General features: G+C 35.6%; 2 protein-coding genes across 3 annotated transcripts in view; one reads left to right on the top strand and one right to left on the bottom strand.

Moving 5' to 3' along the window:
• The window catches only part of LOC133653310 (solute carrier family 41 member 1), a 60,281-nt gene extending 55,825 nt beyond the window's left edge, over positions 1–4,456 (top strand). For both annotated transcript variants that reach the window (XM_062052459.1, XM_062052461.1), the window contains one exon: positions 1,764–4,456. In XM_062052459.1, coding sequence (XP_061908443.1) covers positions 1,764–1,937 — 174 coding nt within the window. In that variant the 3' untranslated portion in view covers positions 1,938–4,456. The remainder of the gene's footprint in view (positions 1–1,763) is intronic.
• A 13,945-nt stretch (positions 4,457–18,401) lies between these two features.
• The window catches only part of LOC133653321 (carbohydrate sulfotransferase 11-like), a 66,605-nt gene continuing 64,298 nt past the window's right edge, over positions 18,402–20,708 (bottom strand). Inside the window, exon 4 of the mRNA XM_062052482.1 lies at positions 18,402–20,708. This exon is cut by the window's right edge and continues 31 nt beyond it. Coding sequence (XP_061908466.1) covers positions 20,059–20,708 — 650 coding nt within the window. The 3' untranslated portion in view covers positions 18,402–20,058.

Raw genomic sequence — 20,708 nt, 5'->3', positions numbered from 1 at the left:
GGGAGAGGCGCTGAATACCGGGAGTCTCCCGCTAAAAACGGGAGGGTTGGCAAGTATGACTTTACACATCACAAAAAAGGTAAATTCGGGTCGCTAACGTTGCTAGCATAAATGAATGGGATTTAATATAGAGAAAATTAGCATCACGGCTATATTTACTCCAGTAATATCATCAACACTTACCTGACTGGATGAAGTCCTTGGGCTCAAATACTAGTGTGGCCTCAATAGCCCTGCTGTAGTGTGTTGCATGCTGGGAATTACACTACCGTTCAAAAGTTTGGGGTCACATTGAAATGTCCTTATTTTTGAAGGAAAAGCACTGAAGACAACTTTAAACTAGTCTTAACTTGAAAAAAATACACTCTATACATTGCTAATGTGGTAAATGACTATTCTAGCTGCAAATGTCTGGTTTTTGGTGCAATATCTACATAGGTGTATAGCGGCCCATTTCCAGCAACTATCACTCCAGTGTTCTAATGGTACAATGTGTTTGCACATTGGCTCAGAAGGCTAATTGATGATTAGAAAACCCTTGTGCAATCATGTTCACACATCTGAAAACTGTTTAGCTCGTTACAGAAGCTACAAAACCGACCTCCCTTTGTGCAGATTGAGTTTCTGGAGCATCACATTTGTGGGGTCAATTAAACGCTCAAAATGGCCAGAAAAAGAGAACTCTCATCTGAAACTCGACAGTCTATTCTTGTTCTTAGAAATGAAGGCTATTCCACAAAATTGTTTGAGTGACCCCAAACTTTTGAACGGTAGTGTATATGTGCATGTGATGGATAAATGCACTGCACATGTGATGGAGGAATGCACAGTGCAGGGTTGAAATTCTACTGAATTTGCATTAAATCAGGTTGTTTTAGCCAATAATCATGCTGCAAGATCTAGCATGTTGCATTCAATGTTTATTCCCATTAATTTCCCATTAATTCTCGTTAATTCCCATGGCAAGTTTCCAACTTTGAATAATATTCTGGGAATTTTGCAACCCTCGTCACAACCAATATTTACAAAGTGAATGCAACCGAAATATACTGCAAAAGAAGGCACTTATAAAAACTGATCCAATCCAATCAATCCACTTTATTTATATAGCACATTTACACAACAAGAACGTTTCCAAAGTGCTGCACAGCCATGTTAAAAACAATATTAAAAACAATATTAAAAACGATATTAAAAACAATATTAAAAACAATATTATGCTACACCAATGACGGAATAAAAACAAAGAATAAATGAATAGAAAACCAATACAGAGACAATATAAAAAATAAACATGATTAAAAACGATTTTAAAGGGTAAAACCAATTAAAACAGTAAAATAGACATCAAAATTTATAACCCTAACCACACAGGACAACAGAGGACAGAAGACCACACAACTCACGTAGTGTTAAAAGCCAAAGAATAAAAGTGATATAACATACATTCAGTTACAGTGCTCAAATAAATACATTATAACTAAATAAATATTAGTAATGAATGTTTTTTTAATAAACTGTCAATAAAATTAAAGTGCAAATGAAAATACAGCTTCACTACTTAGTCATATTTTTTGCGCTTAAGAAATTACTCAGATTTTACCTCCAGACTTCTTCTGTTTGTTTGATATTGCCATTACTGCCACAAGTGGTGGTAAGGTGTATTACAACTGAGTAGCGATGCCGCCCAACAATGGTTAACACTGGATTCTTGTTAACCACGACTGCTGATATGACAAATATGTTTGTGATGGTGGCCACAGGTGTCCATCTTGCTTTATGCGGCCGACCTCATCGTCCGCCTGATGTGGCGGCGATCGCTGGACCCCGACAACTTCTCCATCCCGTACCTGACGGCCCTGGGGGACCTGCTGGGCACGGGCTTCCTGGCCCTGTGCTACCGCTGCGTGTCTCTGGTCCACACGCAGGAGCTCTGAACGCAGGTCTACATTTCAGCCGGAACTTTCACCTTCTCCTCCCTTCCACTAAGCACTCCCCGCCATGCTAGGGAATCCAAGTCATGACTCTTAGCAGGTGGAAAGACCGCACAGGTAACACGTTCATCACCTGTCATCGTCGCCATGGAGCCGTCCTCCCCCCGTATTTTTTTTATTTTTTTTTTTAGGACGGACAGTCTGTAACGAAGCTCATCAATTCCGTGACAACATGCTGCGCACGGACATTTGTAAGAACGCGCAAGGCAGATAATGCACGTCTGCACGAGGTGAATCCTTTTTTTTTCCCCTTCTAAAAATAGTCTAAAAGATCATTTTCCTCATGTTTTAACAAGTCATGTTTGTTGCTTTGTGTGCAGTTTTAAAGCAAACATTATTTCACTCAGGGGTGTCCAAGCTTTTTACAGCTGGAGCCACATTCAGCCAAATTGAATGGTAGATTTTGTACATTAAAACCTCTTAAAGGCCTACTGAAATGACATTGTTTTATTTCAACGGGGATAGCAGATCCATTCTATGTGTCTTACTTGATCATTTCGCGATATTGACATATTTTTGCTGAAAGGATTTAGTAGAGAACATCGACAATAAAGTTCGCAACTTTTGGTCGCTGATAAAAAAAAAAAGCCTTGCCTGTACCGGAAGTAGCGTGACGTCGCAGGTTGAAAGGCTCCTCACATTTCCCCATTGTTTACACCAGCAGCGAGAGCGATTCGGACCGAGAAAGCGACGATTACCCCATTAATTTGAGCCAGGATGAAAGATTTGTGGATGAGGAACGTGAGAGTGAAGGACTAGAGTGCAGTGCAGGACGCATCTTTTTTCGCTCTGACCGTAACTTAGGTACAAGCTGGCTCATTGGATTCCACACTTTCTCCTTTTTCTATTGTGGATCACGGATTTGTATTTTAAACCACCTCGGATACTATATCCTCTTGAAAATGAGAGTCGAGAACGCGAAATGGACATTCACAGTGACTTTTATCTCCACGACAATACATCGGCGAAGCACTTTAGCTACGGAGCTAACGTGATAGCATCGGGCTTAACTGCAGATAGAAACAAAAGACTGGAAGGATAGACAGAAGATCAACAATACTATTAAACCATGGACATGTAACTACACGGTTAATGCTTTCCAGCCTGGCGAAGCTTAACAATGCTGTGGCTAACGACGCCATTGAAGCTAACTTAGCAACGGGACCTCACAGAGCTATGCTAAAAACATTAGCGCTCCACCTACGCCAGCCAGCCCTCATCTGCTCATCAACACCCGTGCTCACCTGCGTTCCAGCGATCGACGGCGCGACGAAGGACTTCACCCGATCATCCGTGCGGTCGGCGGCTAGCGTCGGATAGCGCGTCTGCTATCCAAGTCAAAGTCCTCCTGGTTGTGTTGCTGCAGCCAGCCGCTAATACACCGATCCCACCTACAGCTTTCTTCTTTTCAGTCTTCATTGTTCATTAAACAAATTGCAAAAGATTCACCAACACAGATGTCCACAATTCTGTGGAATTTTGCGATGAAAACAGAGCTTTTTGTATTGGATTCAATGGTGTCCGAATACTTCCGTTTCAACGATTGACGTCACGCGCGTACGTCATCATACCGCGACGTTTTCAACCGGAAGTTTAGCGGGAAATTTAAAATGTCACTTTATAAGTTAACCCGGCCGTATTGGCATGTGTTGCAATGTTAAGATTTCATCATTGATATATAAACTATCAGACTGCGTGGTCGCTAGTAGTGGCTTTCAGTAGGCCTTTAAAGCCCAAGTTGTTTGTTTACCGTATTTTTCGGAGTATAAGTCGCTACGGAGTAAAAGTCGCACCGGCCGAAAATCCGTAATAAAGAAGGAAAAAAACATATATAAGTCGCACTGGAGTATAAGTCGCATTTTTTGGGGTAAATGTATTTGATAAAAGCCAACACCAAGAATAGACATTTGAAAGGCAATTTAAAATGTCTAAAGAATAGTGAACAACAGGCTGAATAAGTGTACGTTATATGATGCATAAATAACCAACTGGTATGTGAACGTAACATATTGTGGTAAGAGTCATTCAAATAACTATAACATATAGAACAGGGGTCACCAACGCGGTGCCCGCGGGCACCAGGTAGCCCGTAAGGACCAGATGAGTAGCCCGCCGGCCTGTTCTAAAAATAGCTCAAATAGCAGCACTTACCAGTGAGCTGCATCTATTTTTTAAATGTTATTTATTTACTAGCAAGCTGGTCTCGCTTTGCCTGACATTTTTAATTCTAAGAGAGACAAAACTCAAATAGAATTTGAAAATCCAAGAAAATATTTTAAAGACTTGGTCTTCACTTGTTAAAATAAATTCATTATTTTTTTTACTTTGCTTCTTATAACTTTCAGAAAGACAATTTTAGAGAAAAAATACAGCCTTAAAAATTATTTTACGATTTTTAAACACATATACCTTTTTACCTTTTGAATTCCTTCCTCTTCTTTCCTGACAATTTAAATCAATGTTCAAGTAAATTTATTTTTTTTATTGTAAAGAATAACAAATACATTTTAATTTAATTCTTCATTTTAGCTTCTGTTTTTTCGACGAAGAATATTTGTGAAATATTTCTTCAAACTTATTATGATTAAAGTTCAAAAAAAATATTCTGGCAAATCTAGAAAATCTGTAGAATCAAATTTAAATCCTATTTCAAGGTCTTTTGAATTTATTTTAAAATTGTTGTTCTGGAAAATCTAGAAGAAATAATGATTTGTCTTTGTTAGAAATATAGCTTGGTCCAATTTGTTATATATTCTAACAAAGTGTAGATTGGATTTTAACCTATTTAAAACATGTCATCAAAATTCTAAAATTAATGTTAATCAGGAAAAATTACAAATGATGTTCCATAAATTCTTTTTTTAAGTTTTTCTCTTCTTTTTTTCGGTTGAATTTTGAATTTTAAAGAGTCGAAATTGAAGATAAACTATGTTTCAAAATTTAATTGTAATTTTTTTTCGTGTTTTCTCCTCTTTTAAACCGTTCAATTAAGTGTAAATATCATTAATTATTAATAATAACATAGAGTTAAAGGTAAATTGAGCAAATTGGCTATTTCTGGCAATTTATTTAAGTGTGTATCAAACTGGTAGCCCTTCGCATTAATCACTACCCAAGAAGTAGCTCTTGGTTTCAAAAAGGTTGATGACCCCTGATATAGAACATGCTATACGTTTACCGAACAATCTGTCACTCCTAATCGCTAAATCCCATGAAATCTTATACGTCTAGTCTCTTACGTGAATGAGATCAATAATATTATTTGATATTTTACGCTAATTTGTTAATCATTTCACACATAAGTCGCTCCTGAGTATAAGTCGCACCCCCGGCCAAACTATGAAAAAAACTGCCACTTATAGTCCGAAAAATGCGGTATTCAAAGTTGGACACCGTCCATGGGAATTAATGGGGATATATGGGAATTAGAAGATGGCGCTAACTGTTTTAATGACATTCAGACTTTACGTCAATCAATAACGGAGCAGCATCTCCTCATCCGTGGCTCACTAGTGCAACAACAACGCCCGAAATGTGTCCCGTGAAAAACCGTTTGACCGGAACTCTACTAACTAAAGTTCCTTGGGTGAATAATGTAAACTCACTACACCGGTATGTTTTAGTGCTTTCATGGCGAGTTTACTGACAGATAGAAGTAAGAACTTGACACTACTTTATATTAGAAATGGCAACAGTGGAGGATGAATGTCCCATAACAAGAAGATAGAGAAAAAGAAGAAGCTTATCGACTACGAGTCGGCACGGACGCGTGCAATTTTTCAAGACTTATGCAGATCCCAAATAAAGATCAGCAGGTACTAGAAGGTCACAAAAGTTGCTTTTGCATAATATTGCGAAACAAAACGCCAGATAATATGTCTTACCTTATACACACACCATAATAATACTCCTATGTTGAAACACAGTACTATCCATCAAGCGGTGTGGCTTCATAGCTTACCAAAGTCCTACTAAAACATTTGGACAGATTTTTTGAGCGCCGTGTGTAATGTTCTTTATTTTCAATGGAACATATACAATATTGGTGTTGTTTACTTGAGTCAAATTGCCATCATATTGCAGTCTACACCTATCTCTTATGTGTGACTGCCATCTACTGGTCACACTTATCATTACACCATGTACCAAATAAAAATTGCTTCGAGGTGAGTAAGAAAAAACATCGAGTTTTGAGGAGGAAACAAGTATTTTTAGTGCGCCTTTTAGTCCGGAAAATACGGTAATCTAAATTCAAAAGTGTGATTAATCAGATTTTGAAAAAAATAATCGTTTGACAGCACTACTAACATGTCTTAATATTAACGAATTAATTATATATTTTTTTACAATCCGTCAAGGTCCAATACGGCTCTTTGGACACCTCGGATTTAACCCGATTTGTGGCCAGTGGGTTATTTACGGCCTACAGCTCGATTTTTATTGGCTGTTGGCGTATTCCAAAAAATAGAATGAATAATTAATGAAGTATTGTTTTGTTCCGATAGCTTACTTATATTAATTGGTTCTAGCATGCACCTTATGTAGAAAAGTTTGGACATCCCTGATTTCATTGGTTTTTGAGGTCAGTTAGCCAGTTTTTGCTGTCATTAACCAGCAGCTACACATCATACACCTTTTTTTTTTTGTCATGCACTCATTAGCACACTTAACCATCTGGGCACGTTCAGTTGTATTTCTCTTGCAAGCTTTTTAAGGGCTTAAAAACGTTTAAAAATCTTCTTATTAAAATTGACCCTTATGAAGGCCTTTTGATTGGATTATTTCACAGGTTTGAATTAGTACAATAACTCATGGTATGCAAGTTTAAGAAAGAATGTGACATTTGATCAAAATGCCTTAAAATGGTTCAAATTAAATTTAAAAAAAATATTTCACAGGTTTGAATTAGTAAAATAACTCATGTTATGCAAGTTTAAGAAAGAATGTGACATTTGATCAAAATGCCTTAAAATGGTTCAAATTAAATGAAAAAAAAAATATTTCACAGGTTTGAATTAGTAAAACAACTCATGTTATGCAAGTTTAAGAAAGAATGTGACATTTGATCAAAATGCCTTAAAATGGTTCAAATTAAATTAAAAAAAAATATTTCACAGGTTTGAATTAGTAAAACAACTCATGTTATGCAAGTTTAAGAAAGAATGTGACATTTGATCAAAATGCCTTAAAATGGTTCAAATTAAATGAAAAAAAAAATATTTCACAGGTTTGAATTAGTAAAACAACTCATGTTATGCAAGTTTAAGAAAGAATGTGACATTTGATCAAAATGCCTTAAAATGGTTCAAATTAAATGAAAAAAAAAATATTTCACAGGTTTGAATTAGTAAAACAACTCATGTTATGCAAGTTTAAGAAAGAATGTGACATTTGATCAAAATGCCTTAAAATGGTTCAAATTAAATGAAAAAAATATATATTTCACAGGTTTGAATTAGTAAAACAACTCATGTTATGCAAGTTTAAGAAAGAATGTGACATTTGATCAAAATGCCTTATTATGGTTCAAATTAAATGAAAAAAAAAATATATTTCACAGGTTTGAATTAGTAAAACAACTCATGTTATGCAAGTTTAAGAAAGAATGTGACATTTGATCAAAATGCCTTAAAATGGTTCAAATTAAATGAAAAAAAAATATTTCACAGGTTTGAATTAGTAAAACAACTCATGTTATGCAAGTTTAAGAAAGAATGTGACATTTGATCAAAATGCCTTAAAATGGTTCAAATTAAATTAAAAAAAAATATATTTCACAGGTTTGAATTAGTAAAACAACTCATGTTATGCAAGTTTAAGAAAGAATGTGACATTTGATCAAAATGCCTTAAAATGGTTCAAATTAAATTTAAAAAAAATATTTCACAGGTTTGAATTAGTAAAACAACTCATGTTATGCAAGTTTAAGAAAGAATGTGACATTTGATCAAAATGCCTTAAAATGGTTCAAATTAAATAATAAATTTTTTTTTTTCACAGGTTTGAATTAGTAAAACAACTCATGTTATGCAAGTTTAAGAAAGAATGTGACATTTGATCAAAAAGCCTTAAAATGGTTCAAATTAAATTAAAAAAAAATATTTCACAGGTTTGAATTAGTAAAACAACTCATGTTATGCAAGTTTAAGAAAGAATGTGACATTTGATCAAAATGCCTTAAAATGGTTCAAATTAAATTAAAAAAAAAAAAATGTCACAGGTTTGAATTAGTAAAACAAGTCATGTTATGCAAGTTTAAGAAAGAATGTGACATTTGATCAAAAAGCCTTAAAATGGTTCAAATTAAATGAAAAAAAAATATTTCACAGGTTTTATTTAGTAAAACAACTCATGTTATGCAAGTTTAAGAAAGAATGTGACATTTGATCAAAATGCCTTAAAATGGTTCAAATTAAATGAAAAAAAAAATATTTCACAAGTTTGAATTAGTAAAACAACTCATGTTATGCAAGTTTAAGAAAGAATGTGACATTTGATCAAAATGCCTTAAAATGGTTCAAATTAAATGAAAAAAATATATATTTCACAGGTTTGAATTAGTAAAACAACTCATGTTATGCAAGTTTAAGAAAGAATGTGACATTTGATCAAAATGCCTTAAAATGGTTCAAATTAAATGAAAAAAAAATATTTCACAGGTTTGAATTAGTAAAACAACTCATGTTATGCAAGTTTAAGAAAGAATGTGACATTTGATCAAAATGCCTTAAAATGGTTCAAATTAAATTTAAAAAAAATATTTCACAGGTTTGAATTAGTAAAACAACTCATGTTATGCAAGTTTAAGAAAGAATGTGACATTTGATCAAAATGCCTTAAAATGGTTCAAATTAAATTTAAAAAAAAATATTTCACAGGTTTGAATTAGTAAAATAACTCATGCAAATTTTTAAAAAAAGTGACATTTGATTAAAATGTTTTTAAATGGTTAGAATTAAATAAATAAAATGTTTGGGATTTTTGATTAAGGCTGAAGTTGATTGATAGATTTCAGCAAAGTAGGGGGGAAAACAGATTCTACAATGTTTTTTATGCCCTTTGAAAAATGAAGGATTTATTGTTTGGCTTTGGGGTATTTTGGGAAAATAATTTGACATTGAATTAAAAATCATGTGTGCTGGAGAAACACGACAAAAATGATGGCCAGGATTTAGCAAAAAATTTACGAAAAGGACAAAAAAGGCCGCCTTTGTTTCCTGAGGGTCAAATTTGTCGAGTAGAAAAACTTAACCCAGCAAGTATTTTTTTGTAAACAAGTTGCATAAAAATATTTTTAAAAATAATCATATTTTGGGGTGACAGAATTTCCTAAAAACATAATTAAAAATGTGACTATAAAACACTTTTCCTACTAAATGCTCTGTACAAACACTAAACATCTCGACGTACTTCAAAATTAAAACTAAATAACAGACAGACACATTTAGTGTTTATAAATAGATCACAACTAATTAGTGTATGAATCATGGAGGTTTGTACAAACGTTGAAGGTTTGCTCCTAAAGGTTAAAGGAGCCATATGTAATAATATGGCCAAAAATGGTACTGCAATCACAGTCAAAATTCTGTAGTCCCCTCTCCCTGACCGAGGTTGCCAGATACACAGCTGAATCCAGCTGGATGGACTGGACTACTCCAAGGAACTTCAGACTTCCACTGCCTCTTACCAGGGATTGAGGTGCTGGGACCATAATAGCTGAATAGACAAGCGTTTTGTCAATAACAAATGTGCAACCAACACATTTTATACAGAAATTAAGCTGTTTTCAGGAAGAAGTACGTCATGCCTGCGTACAATATCACAACAAATGGCAATCATATGGTTATTGTCAGTACTATCAGAAAACAAAGACTAAAACCAACTACAACCAACGCTAGCAATGGTTATACTGGTGAAAATAAGTAGAGCATGCTTAGCAACCTAATGTACGCCCAAAAAGGAGACATTTTACCAAGGTATGCCTATAGGCTACTGTTTCAAACATTTCAGATTGCCATATAACTTGGTAGATGTAGTCCACAATATGCAAACACGAATGAGGAATTATTTTATCATGTGATTTTAACTGTCTCCATACATTTTACATTGCCATGATGACTAATGTTGGAACCCATTTCCTCAGCGTATCTGCATGTTGAGAAGTAAACAGGAACTGGCACTACCCATATCCACCTAGGTTTTATTTGTCAAATATATTTTACCGTCAGTTGGAATACCCATCAACATACAGGCTAACGGGCATATATTTTCCCTGTTAGCCTATATGTCCATGGGCTAGCATGCTAAGCGTTCGTTGTACGAACATACTAGCTTTGTTAGACAAGATCAGAGACTGTATTGGACAATATAGTTTACATACCAAATGTCCGTTTACATTTGTTCCAAGTAATAAGAGGCGTCAGATGAAAAAATCTTCTCCGACTTCAATCGTCTCCATCTTTCAAAGGCATCCCCCGATAGAAATCCTCGTTTTGTTCCGGGCTTTGTCATGAATACGTTGAGAATCGTAACGACGCCTTTTAGATTGACTAAGGTCTGACATGTTTAGTAACTTTACCAGTGGCAGTAGCTGGAAAAAGATGGCGGTGTGTAACTGGCAACCTGGATGTGACACACTCACGGACTTTTTAATTAGTCAAACGGTGGAGGGCGGGACATCGAAATGAAAACAATAACAATATTTTGGGGCTGTAAATCTAATTTTGAAATGAGCATATCCCGGCTGAGCTACCGTTATCAGTTCTAAAGGTATTGGAAAAGAACATGATTTATTAATGTCTTTTTGACATATCAGGGCCATTTAATGATGACTTGACATGACATTTTAAATATGGCTCCTTTAAGTACTTCATTAGGTAGTATTAAAATTACACTTTTTTTGTACGTTTTTTTTCTCCCCCACAAACACTTAACTGTTTTTGCCCCTCAGGGTTATTGTAGTGTTTAATATGACAATAAAAAACACGAGCATGTATTTGGAATCCAGGAGGAATGTGTTGCCTTCATATCCAAAAGAATGTTGATGTCAAATATCTTATATTTCCTTAAATTAGTGGATCGCCCAAATTTGTCTTTTTATTCCTCATGGTACTAATAATAGTCGTTCATTCAAGCAAGTCGTTACTTGGGAGTATTTTTTTCTCCTCCGTCAGTCTAAGTATTGTACTGTGTAACCATGGCAACATGCCCATGTGTCCTTAGCTTCTGCACTTGGAACAAAAAATAATCTAAAAAAGTGTCAAAATGTGTCATAAAAATAATCTAAAAAAAAGAGTCAAAATGTGTCATAAAAATAATTTTAAAAAAGTGTCAAAATATGTCATAAAAATAATCTAAAAAAAAGAGTCAAAATGTGTCATAAAAATAACCTAAAATAAATGTCAAAATGTGTCATAAAAATAATCTAAAAAAGTGTCAAAATGTGATGACACATAAGTATTTGTGTGCTTTTGTGATTATATTTTTTATTTAAATACAAAAAAAAAAGATGAAGGTAATTTGTCCTTGCAACAACAAAAAATAATCTAAAAAAGTGTCAAAATATGTCATAAAAATAATCTAAAAAGTGTTAAAATGTGTCATAAAAATAATCTAAAAGTGTCAAAATGTGTCATAAAAATCTAAAAAAAAAAGTGTAAAAATGTGTCATAAAAATAATCTAAAAAAAAAAGTGTCAAAATGTGATGACACATAAGTATATGTGTGCTTTTGTGATTATGTTTGATTTAAATACAACCAAAAAAAAGCTGAAGGTAATTTGTCTGTGCAACACCAAAAAATAATCTAAAAAAGTGTCAAAAGGTGTCATAAAAATAATCTAAAAAAAAAGTGTCATAAAAATAATCTAAAAAAAAGGTGTCAAAATGTGTCATAAAAATAATCTAAAAAAGTTTCAAAATGTGATGACACATAAGTTTTTGTGTGCTTTTGTGATTATATTTTTAATTTACATTTTTTAAAAAAAGATGAAGGTAATTTGTCCTTGCAACAACAAAAAACAATCTAAAAAAAGTGTCAAAATATGTCATAAAAATAATCTAAAAAAGTGTCAAAATGTGTCATAAAAATAATCTAAAAAAGTGTCAAAATGTGTCATAAAAATAATCTCAAAAAAAGTGTCAAAATGTGGCATAAAAATAATCTAAAAAAGTGTCAAAATGTGATGACACATAAGTATTTGTGTGCTTTTGTGATTATATTTTTGATTCAAATACAACAAAAAAAAAGATGAAGGTAATTTGTCCTTGTAACAACAAAAAATAATCTAAAAAAAGTGTCAAAATTTGTCATAAAAGTAATCTAAAAAATGTGTCATAAAAATAATCTAAAACAAGTGTCAAAATGTGTCATAAAAATAATCTAAAAAAGTGTCAAAATGTGGCATAAAAATAATCTAAACAAAAAGTGTCAAAATGTGTCATAAAAATAATCTAAAAAAGTGTCAAAATGTGATGACACATAAGTATTTGTGAGCTTTTGTGAAAAATACCTTTAAAAAAAAGATGAAGGTAATTTGTCCTTGCAACAACAAAAAATAATCTAAAAAAAGTGTCAAAATTTGTCATAAAAACAATTTTAAAAAAGTGTTAAAATGTGTCATAAAATAATCTAAAACAGTCAAAATGTGTCAAACAATCTAAAAAAAGTGTCAAAATGTGTCATAAAAATAATCTAACAGTCAAAATGTGTCATAAACAATCGAAAAGTGTCAAAATGTGTCATAAAAATTATCTAAAAAAAGTGTCAAAATGTGATGACACATAAGTATTTGTGTGCTTTTGTGATTATATTTTTGATTTAAATAAAAAAAAACCAAAAAAAAGATCAAAGTAATTTGTCCTTGCAACAACAAAAAATAATCTAAAAAGTGTCAAAATGTGTCATAAAAATAATCTAAAAAAGTGTCAAAATGGCATAAAAAAATTAAAAAAAAGTGTCAAAATGTGTCATACAAATAATCTCAAAAAAAGTGTCAAAATGTGATGACACATAAGTATTTATGTGCTCTTGTGATTATATTTTTGATTTAAATACAACCAAAAAAAAGCTGAAGGTTATTTGTCCTTGCAACAACAAAAAAGAAACTAAAAATGTGTCATAAAAATTATCTAAAAAAAAAGTGTCAAAATGTGTCATAAAAATAATCTAAAAAAGTGTCAAAATGGCATAAAAAAATTAAAAAAAAGTGTCAAAATGTGTCATACAAATAATCTAAAAAAAAGTGTCAAAATGTGATGACACATAAGTATTTATGTGCTCTTGTGATTATATTTTTGATTTAAATACAACCAAAAAAAAGCTGAAGGTTATTTGTCCTTGCAACAACAAAAAAGAATCTAAAAATGTGTCATAAAAATTATCTAAAAAAAAGTGTCAAAATGTGTCATAAAAATAATCTAAAAAAGTGTCAAAATGTGGCATAAAAATAATCTAAACAAAAAGTGTCAAAATGTGTCATAAAAATAATCTAAAAAAGTGTCAAAATGTGATGACACATAAGTATTTGTGAGCTTTTGTGAAAAATACCTTTAAAAAAAAGATGAAGGTAATTTGTCCTTGCAACAACAAAAAATAATCTAAAAAAAGTGTCAAAATTTGTCATAAAAACAATTTTAAAAAAGTGTTAAAATGTGTCATAAAATAATCTAAAACAGTCAAAATGTGTCAAACAATCTAAAAAAAGTGTCAAAATGTGTCATAAAAATAATCTAACAGTCAAAATGTGTCATAAACAATCGAAAAGTGTCAAAATGTGTCATAAAAATTATCTAAAAAAAGTGTCAAAATGTGATGACACATAAGTATTTGTGTGCTTTTGTGATTATATTTTTGATTTAAATACAACCAAAAAAAAAGATCAAAGTAATTTGTCCTTGCAACAACAAAAAATAATCTAAAAAGTGTCAAAATGTGTCATACAAATAATCTCAAAAAAGTGTCAAAATGTGATGACACATAAGTATTTATGTGCTCTTGTGATTATATTTTTGATTTAAATACAACCAAAAAAAAGCTGAAGGTTATTTGTCCTTGCAACAACAAAAAAGAATCTAAAAATGTGTCATAAAAATAATCTAAAAAAAAGTGTCAAAATGTGTCATAAAAATAATCTAAAAAAGTGTCAAAATGGCATAAAAAAATAAAAAAAAAAGTGTCAAAATGTGTCATACAAATAATCTCAAAAAAAGTGTCAAAATGTGATGACACATAAGTATTTATGTGCTCTTGTGATTATATTTTTGATTTAAATACAACCAAAAAAAAGCTGAAGGTTATTTGTCCTTGCAACAACAAAAAAGAATCTAAAAATGTGTCATAAAAATTATCTAAAAAAAGTGTCAAAATGTGTCATAAAAATAATCTAAAAAAAAGTGTCAAAATGTGTCATAAAAATAATCTAAAAAAAAGTGTCAAAATGTGTCATAAAAATTATCTAAAAAAGTGTCATAAAAATGATGTAAAACAGTGTCAAAATGTGATTATATTTTTGATTGAAATACAACCAAAAAAAAGCTGAAGGTAATTAGTCCACTATGTCTCATGTGAAATTGAGAAATATAAATATAAAAAAACAAGGAAGCTACATAGAGATGAAAATCTTGACTTGAAGACTTGACATATTTGCATTCCGTGGCCACGTTGCTATGCGGTGCTGCCAAAGGTGCATTCAAATCTCTGCATATTCCTGGTGGAAGCCAACAAGGGCGGCTCTGACCCGAGCCGGGCTTCACCGGAGCGCCGACCACAGTCACGCGCTTGTTTATCCTGCATAGCTGCTGGGCGGGGGAACAGGCGGCCATAGAGGAGGTGGGATGGCAGGTTTTTACTGGATGTAAGAAGACATTATAGTGACATGCAGTGAGGAAGAGACAAATAAACCTTTTATTTGGCATCAGTTCATGTGCAAAAATAACGATGGCTCGATCAGGAAATCCATACTCATTCAGCATCAGCAGCCAAAGTCTATTAAACGTCATTTTTATATAAATGAACAAACATTATATGTAGTCATGTTTCACATTTTGTATCTTACATCTAATGCTTGTTTATGTTCTGAAGCTTCATTTTAAAACACAAAAGTGGCGACTGTGAAGTAGTACTTCTACTTATCTGGTGCTAGTGAATGTTAAACCATTTCATGATGGCCACTTGCTTCATCAACTCTAGCCAGAATGACTTAATTGTCCATTTCAAGATGCTACTTCTTTACAAGAAGAATTGGTTGAGACTGAATCAATCTGTTATGCTGATACTACACTGAATTTATTCATTATACTCATGCCTAATACTGTATGCTATTTTCATTTCTCTGCACTTCGGCCTGATCTACTAAAGGTTTGCGTTAGATATGTCCGATATCGACCAATAAATGCTTTAAAATGTGATATCGGAAATGATCGGTATCGGTTTCAAAAAGTAAAATGTCTGACTTTTTAAATTTCCGCTGTGTACACGGACGTAGGGAGAAGTACAGAGCGCCAATAAACCTTAAAAGGCACTGCCTTTGCGTGCCGGCCCAGTCACATAATATCTACGGCTTTTCACACACACAAGTGAATGCCACGCATACTTGGTCAACAGCCATACAGGTCACACTGAGGGTGGCCAACTTTAACACTGTTACAAATGTGCGCCACACTGTGAATCCACACCAATTAAGAATAACAAACACATTTTGGGAGAACATCCGCACCGTAACACAACATAAACACAACAGAACAAATACCCAGAACCCCTTGCAGCACTAACTCTTCTAGTCCCTACGCCCTTTACATTACACACCTTCTCATTCAATGCGTTTTCTTTATTTTCGTGACTGTTATTTACATTGTAGATTGTCACATCAAAACTATGAATGAACACAAAAAAAAGGTGAAATAACTGAAAACATGTTTTGTATTCTAGTTTCTTCAAAATAGCCACCCTTTGCCCCGATTACTGCTTTGCACACTCTTGGCATTCTCTCCATGAGCTTCAAGAGGTAGTCACCTGAAATGGTTTTCACTTCACGGGTGTGCTTGAAGCTCATGGAGAGAATGCCAGGAGTGTGCAAAGCAGTAGTGGCTATTTTGAAGAAACCACAATATAGAATAATAATAATAATGGATGTTATTTGTAAAAGCACTTTACATTGAGCAAAACAACCTCAAAGTGCTACAGTGTATTAAAAAATTAAAACATAATAAAAATAAATAAAAACTAGAACAGCCTAATTGCTAGAACTAGCACGCATATATCTAAAAAAAGGCTTTAAAAAAAAAAAAAAAAGTTTTTTAAGCCTTTTTTAAAAAACATCCACAGTCTGTGGTGCCCTCAGGTGGTCAGGGAGAGCGTTCCACAGACTGAGAGCAAAGGGTGGCTATTTTGAAGAAACTACCATATAAAATAATAATAACAATAATAATGGATGTTATTTGTAAAAGCACTTTACATTGAGCAAACAACCTCAAAGTGCTACAGTGTATTAAAAAATAAAAAGATAATAAAAATAAATAAAAACTAGAACAGCCTAATTGCTAGAACTAGCATGCATATATCTAAAAAAAGGCTTTGAAAAAAAAAAAAAAACATTTTTAAGCCTTTTTTAAAAAACATCCACAGTCTGTGGTGCCCTCAGGTGGTCAGGGAGAGCGTTCCACAGACTGAGAGCAAAGGGTGGCTATTTTGAAGAAACTACCATATAAAATAATAATAATGGATTTAATTTGTAAAAGCACTTTACATTGAGCAAACAACCTCAAAGTGCTATAGTGTATTAAAAAATAAAAAGATAATAAAAATAAGTAAAAACTAGAACAGCCTAATTGCTAGAACTAGCACGCATATATCTAAAAAAAGGCTTTAAAAAAAAAAAAGTTTTTTAAGCCTTTTTTAAAAACATCCACAGTCTGTGGTGCCCTCAGGTGGTCAGGGAGAGCGTTCCACAGAAAAAGCAAAGGGTGGCTATTTTGAAGAAAGTACCATATAAAATAATAATAATGGATTTAATTTGTAAAAGCACTTTACATTGAGCAAACAACCTCAAAGTGCTACAGTGTATTAAAAAATAAAAAAGATAACAAAAATTAATACGAAATAAAAACTAGAACAGCCTAATAGCTAGAACTAGCACGCATATATCTAAAGAAAAAATTTTTTTTTTTTTTAAAAAGAAGGGTTTTTAAGCCTTTTTTAAAAAAGCATCCACAGTCTGTGGTGCCCTCAGGTGGTCAGGGAGAGCGTTCCACAGACCCGGTCTCCCATTGTTCGTAGCTTTGTCCTCTGAGGTTGGAGGAGGGTAGCCTGTCCGGAGCGGAGGTGCCGTATGGAGGATTTGGGGGTGAGCAGTTCTTTGAGGTAGAGGGGGGCATTTCCATGTTTTCAGTTATTTCACCTTTTTGTTGTTGTTGTTGAGTACATAACTCCACATGTGTTCATTCGTAGTTTTGATGTGACAATCTACAATGTAAATAGTCATGAAAATAAAGAAAACACGTTGAATGAGAAGGTGTGTCCAAACTTTTGGCCTGTACTGTATATTAATACATCTATAAAAAAAAAAAAGTCTTGCAATATGCGTAACATGGCGATATCTCCGAGAGCGCACCATTAGCGTGCTAAAAGTCGGTACTGTTTGTCTACATCTTGCTTTAATTAGTCCTGGAAAAATGTGTTGTGTTATATTTGTGTGCTTACTTCAACATGATTAAATTAGTTGGCCCATATGATGCCATAAATTCAAGTTAAAGTACCAATGATTGTCACACACACACACACTAGGTGTGGCAAAATTATTCTCTGGTGTATCGTCCAATTCGTAAGACGATGGCAGCCACTCAAGGAGCCCAAAGGCTGTTCGTCGCAATGGAAGGTTTGGGCCGGGCTGTGGGATCACAGACTGGGGCGATGTCTGAACTGAATCGCAAGATGGATCACATCATGGAGAAGCTGGTAAGGGAAAAAATGGATATGAGGGCCAGCATGGACGAATAGAACAGACAAGCCATTGTAATGTCTGCTCGCGGAAAAACAAAAATCCTAATCTACGATTCGACTCCCTCGAATGGCCTTGACGCTCCAACAACAGGAGCAGGCTGTCCTGAAAACATCCCCGAGGACACCTCAATGATGGACGCTTTTGACCTCCCTCCCTCCTCAACGACACCTGGAGTCGAACTTTTGCTTGCATGCAGAACGGCCCCAAGCCTATGGACACTACATCAACACCACCCAAGACAATGGGCATATACACCCACCTCCCACACCCTACGCCTTCACCACCGCTCGATGGACGGCTGGCAGCGCTTCATAGCAGCAGTCGACCTCCAGGGCACCAACTCCCCCCCCAGCAGTCGACCTCCAGGGTTCCAACTCCCCCCCCCAGCAGTCGACCTCCAGGGCCCTAACTCCCCCCCCTCCTCTGTTGCGAGTTGTGGTGATTAAATGTAACATGTTTATGTGTGCATGGCATGGAGGTTTTTTCCTTAGGAGCCCAGTCTAGATTGTATTTTTTTACTCATCTTCTTCCCCAGCGTTTCACCATCTACGCTCCGCAATATCATCAAAGGGTTCAGAGAATGTGGAGAAATCACTGCACGTAAGCAGCTAAGCCCGTGACCTTCCATCCCTCAGGCTGTACCGCATCAACAAGCCACATCGGTGTGTAAAGGATATCACCACATGGGCTCAGGAACACTTCAGAAACCCACTGTCAGTAACTACAGTTGGTCGCTACATCTGTAAGTGCAAGTTAAAACTCTCCCATGCAAGGCGAAAACCGTTTTATCAACAACACCCAGAAACGCCGTTGGCTTCGCTGGGCCCGAGCTCATCTAAGATGGCCCGAGCTCATCTAAGATGGACTGATACAAAGTGGGAAAGTGTTCTGTGGTCTGACGGGGTCCACATTTTAAATTGTTTTTGGAAACTGTGGACGTCAAAGAGGAAAAGAACCAGGCGCAAAGTGTAAAAGGCAGCATGTGTGATGGTATGGGGGTGTATTAGTGGCCAAGACATGGGTAACTTACACTTCTGTGAAGGCACCATTAATGCTGAAAGGTACATACAGCTTTTGGAGCAACAGATGTTGCCATCCAAGCAACGTTACCATGGACGCCCCTGCTTATTTTCGGCAAGACAATGCCAAGCCACGTGTTACAACAGCGTGGCTTCATAGTAGAAGAGTGCGGGTACTAGACTGGCCTGCCTGTAGTCCAGACATTGAAAATGTGTGGCACCTAAAATAGCAGAAGGGAGACCCCCGGACTGTTGAACAACTTAAGCTGTACATCAAGCAAGAATGGGAAAGAATTCCACTTGAAAAATGTGTCTCGTCAGTTCCCAAACCTTTACTGAGTGTTGTTAAAAGGAAAGGCCATGTAACGCAGTGGTGAACATGCCCTTTCCCAACTACTTTGGCACGTGTTGCAGCCATGAAATTCTAAGTTAATTATTATTTGCAAAAAAAAATCATTGTATTCCGTTTATATTTACATCCGACACCATTTCCCAACTCATATGGAAACGGGGTTTGTAGTTAGTGCTGACTAATCTTAGTAGATCAGGCCCTAAATATGAATGAAAAGTTGTATTAAAATCAATAGTCAATTCATAATTGAACGACAGAACAAATAAATAACTAATGCATCATTTAAGGCCTTCGAGATATCCGGTGCTTTCGGAAATATTCACCACAAAGGTTGTCGGGAGTCATTTTGAAATGCGAAAGTGAAAGTGAAAGTGAAAGTGAAAAGTATAATCCAAACCGCAGTAAGGACAGACTGTTAAATATGAAGAAGTGCCTTCCATTGACCTTGTTGAGCGGCTGAGTCACTCACCAGTACGAGGTCACCTGACAAGGATACATTTAAATAAAGCGGGTAAAGGCATTCAATGGGAATTGGGTAAATCGGACCCGTGGTGTAAGTTCACAGTCATAGTCGGTTCCTCCATGCGGGAGGAGAACCCGCTCCTCATAAATAAGTCCTGGTGGTGCGGAGTTAGTGGAGGCTCGTCATCCAGCAGGAAAATGGAGAAGTGCAAAGTCACCATCGAATTGCTGAAGTCAAGTTCTGAGATAGTCGGGTGTGGAGTAGTTGAAGAGCAGGAAGTCCATGCGGTAAAGGTTGAAGAGTTTCCTCTGGTAGAAGGCGTCGATGTGCTGGAAGAAGCGCGCCGCCATGTCGCCGTCGGTCCTGGTGTTTTTACCGGAGGTGGGGAACCGGAGCGTGTCCTCCACGCCCGCCAAGGACAGCACGGCCCGGGCGTCGGGCTCCAGAGTCTCGTACTTGCCCACGATGTCGTAGTGGATGAGGCAGGGGTGGCACAGCGAGTGAACCCTCTCCCAGTGCTCGTTGAAGGGCTCCTCGCGCTGCGTCCGAGGGTCCACCAGGTACTGGACGAACTCCTGGAAGGAGACGTCGCTCCCTTTCTCCAGGGCCGGCGGGCCGGGGCGGGCGCGGTAGCGGCGGACGATCCTGGTGCCGTAGCGTTTGTGGAACGCCGTGTTGTAGCTGCGCGTGAACTTGTTGCGGTAGGCCGACACCAGGCGCTCGAAGGGCTCCCGCACGAACACGAACTTGAGGTGGTCGCGCAGGCGCCGGTTGATCTCCGGGACCGAGAACTCGGAGAGCGCCCGCAGGTTGCCCGTCACGTGGGCCTCGTTGGCGGGGATGGCCAGGGGGTCGGTGTAGCGCCCCTCGCTGGTGAGGACCA

Source organism: Entelurus aequoreus, linkage group LG07, assembly GCF_033978785.1.
Source record: "Entelurus aequoreus isolate RoL-2023_Sb linkage group LG07, RoL_Eaeq_v1.1, whole genome shotgun sequence".
Classification (NCBI taxonomy): domain Eukaryota; kingdom Metazoa; phylum Chordata; class Actinopteri; order Syngnathiformes; family Syngnathidae; genus Entelurus; species Entelurus aequoreus.
Note: the sequence above shows the minus strand (reverse complement) of the source record. Positions and strands in the feature narration are given on the sequence as shown.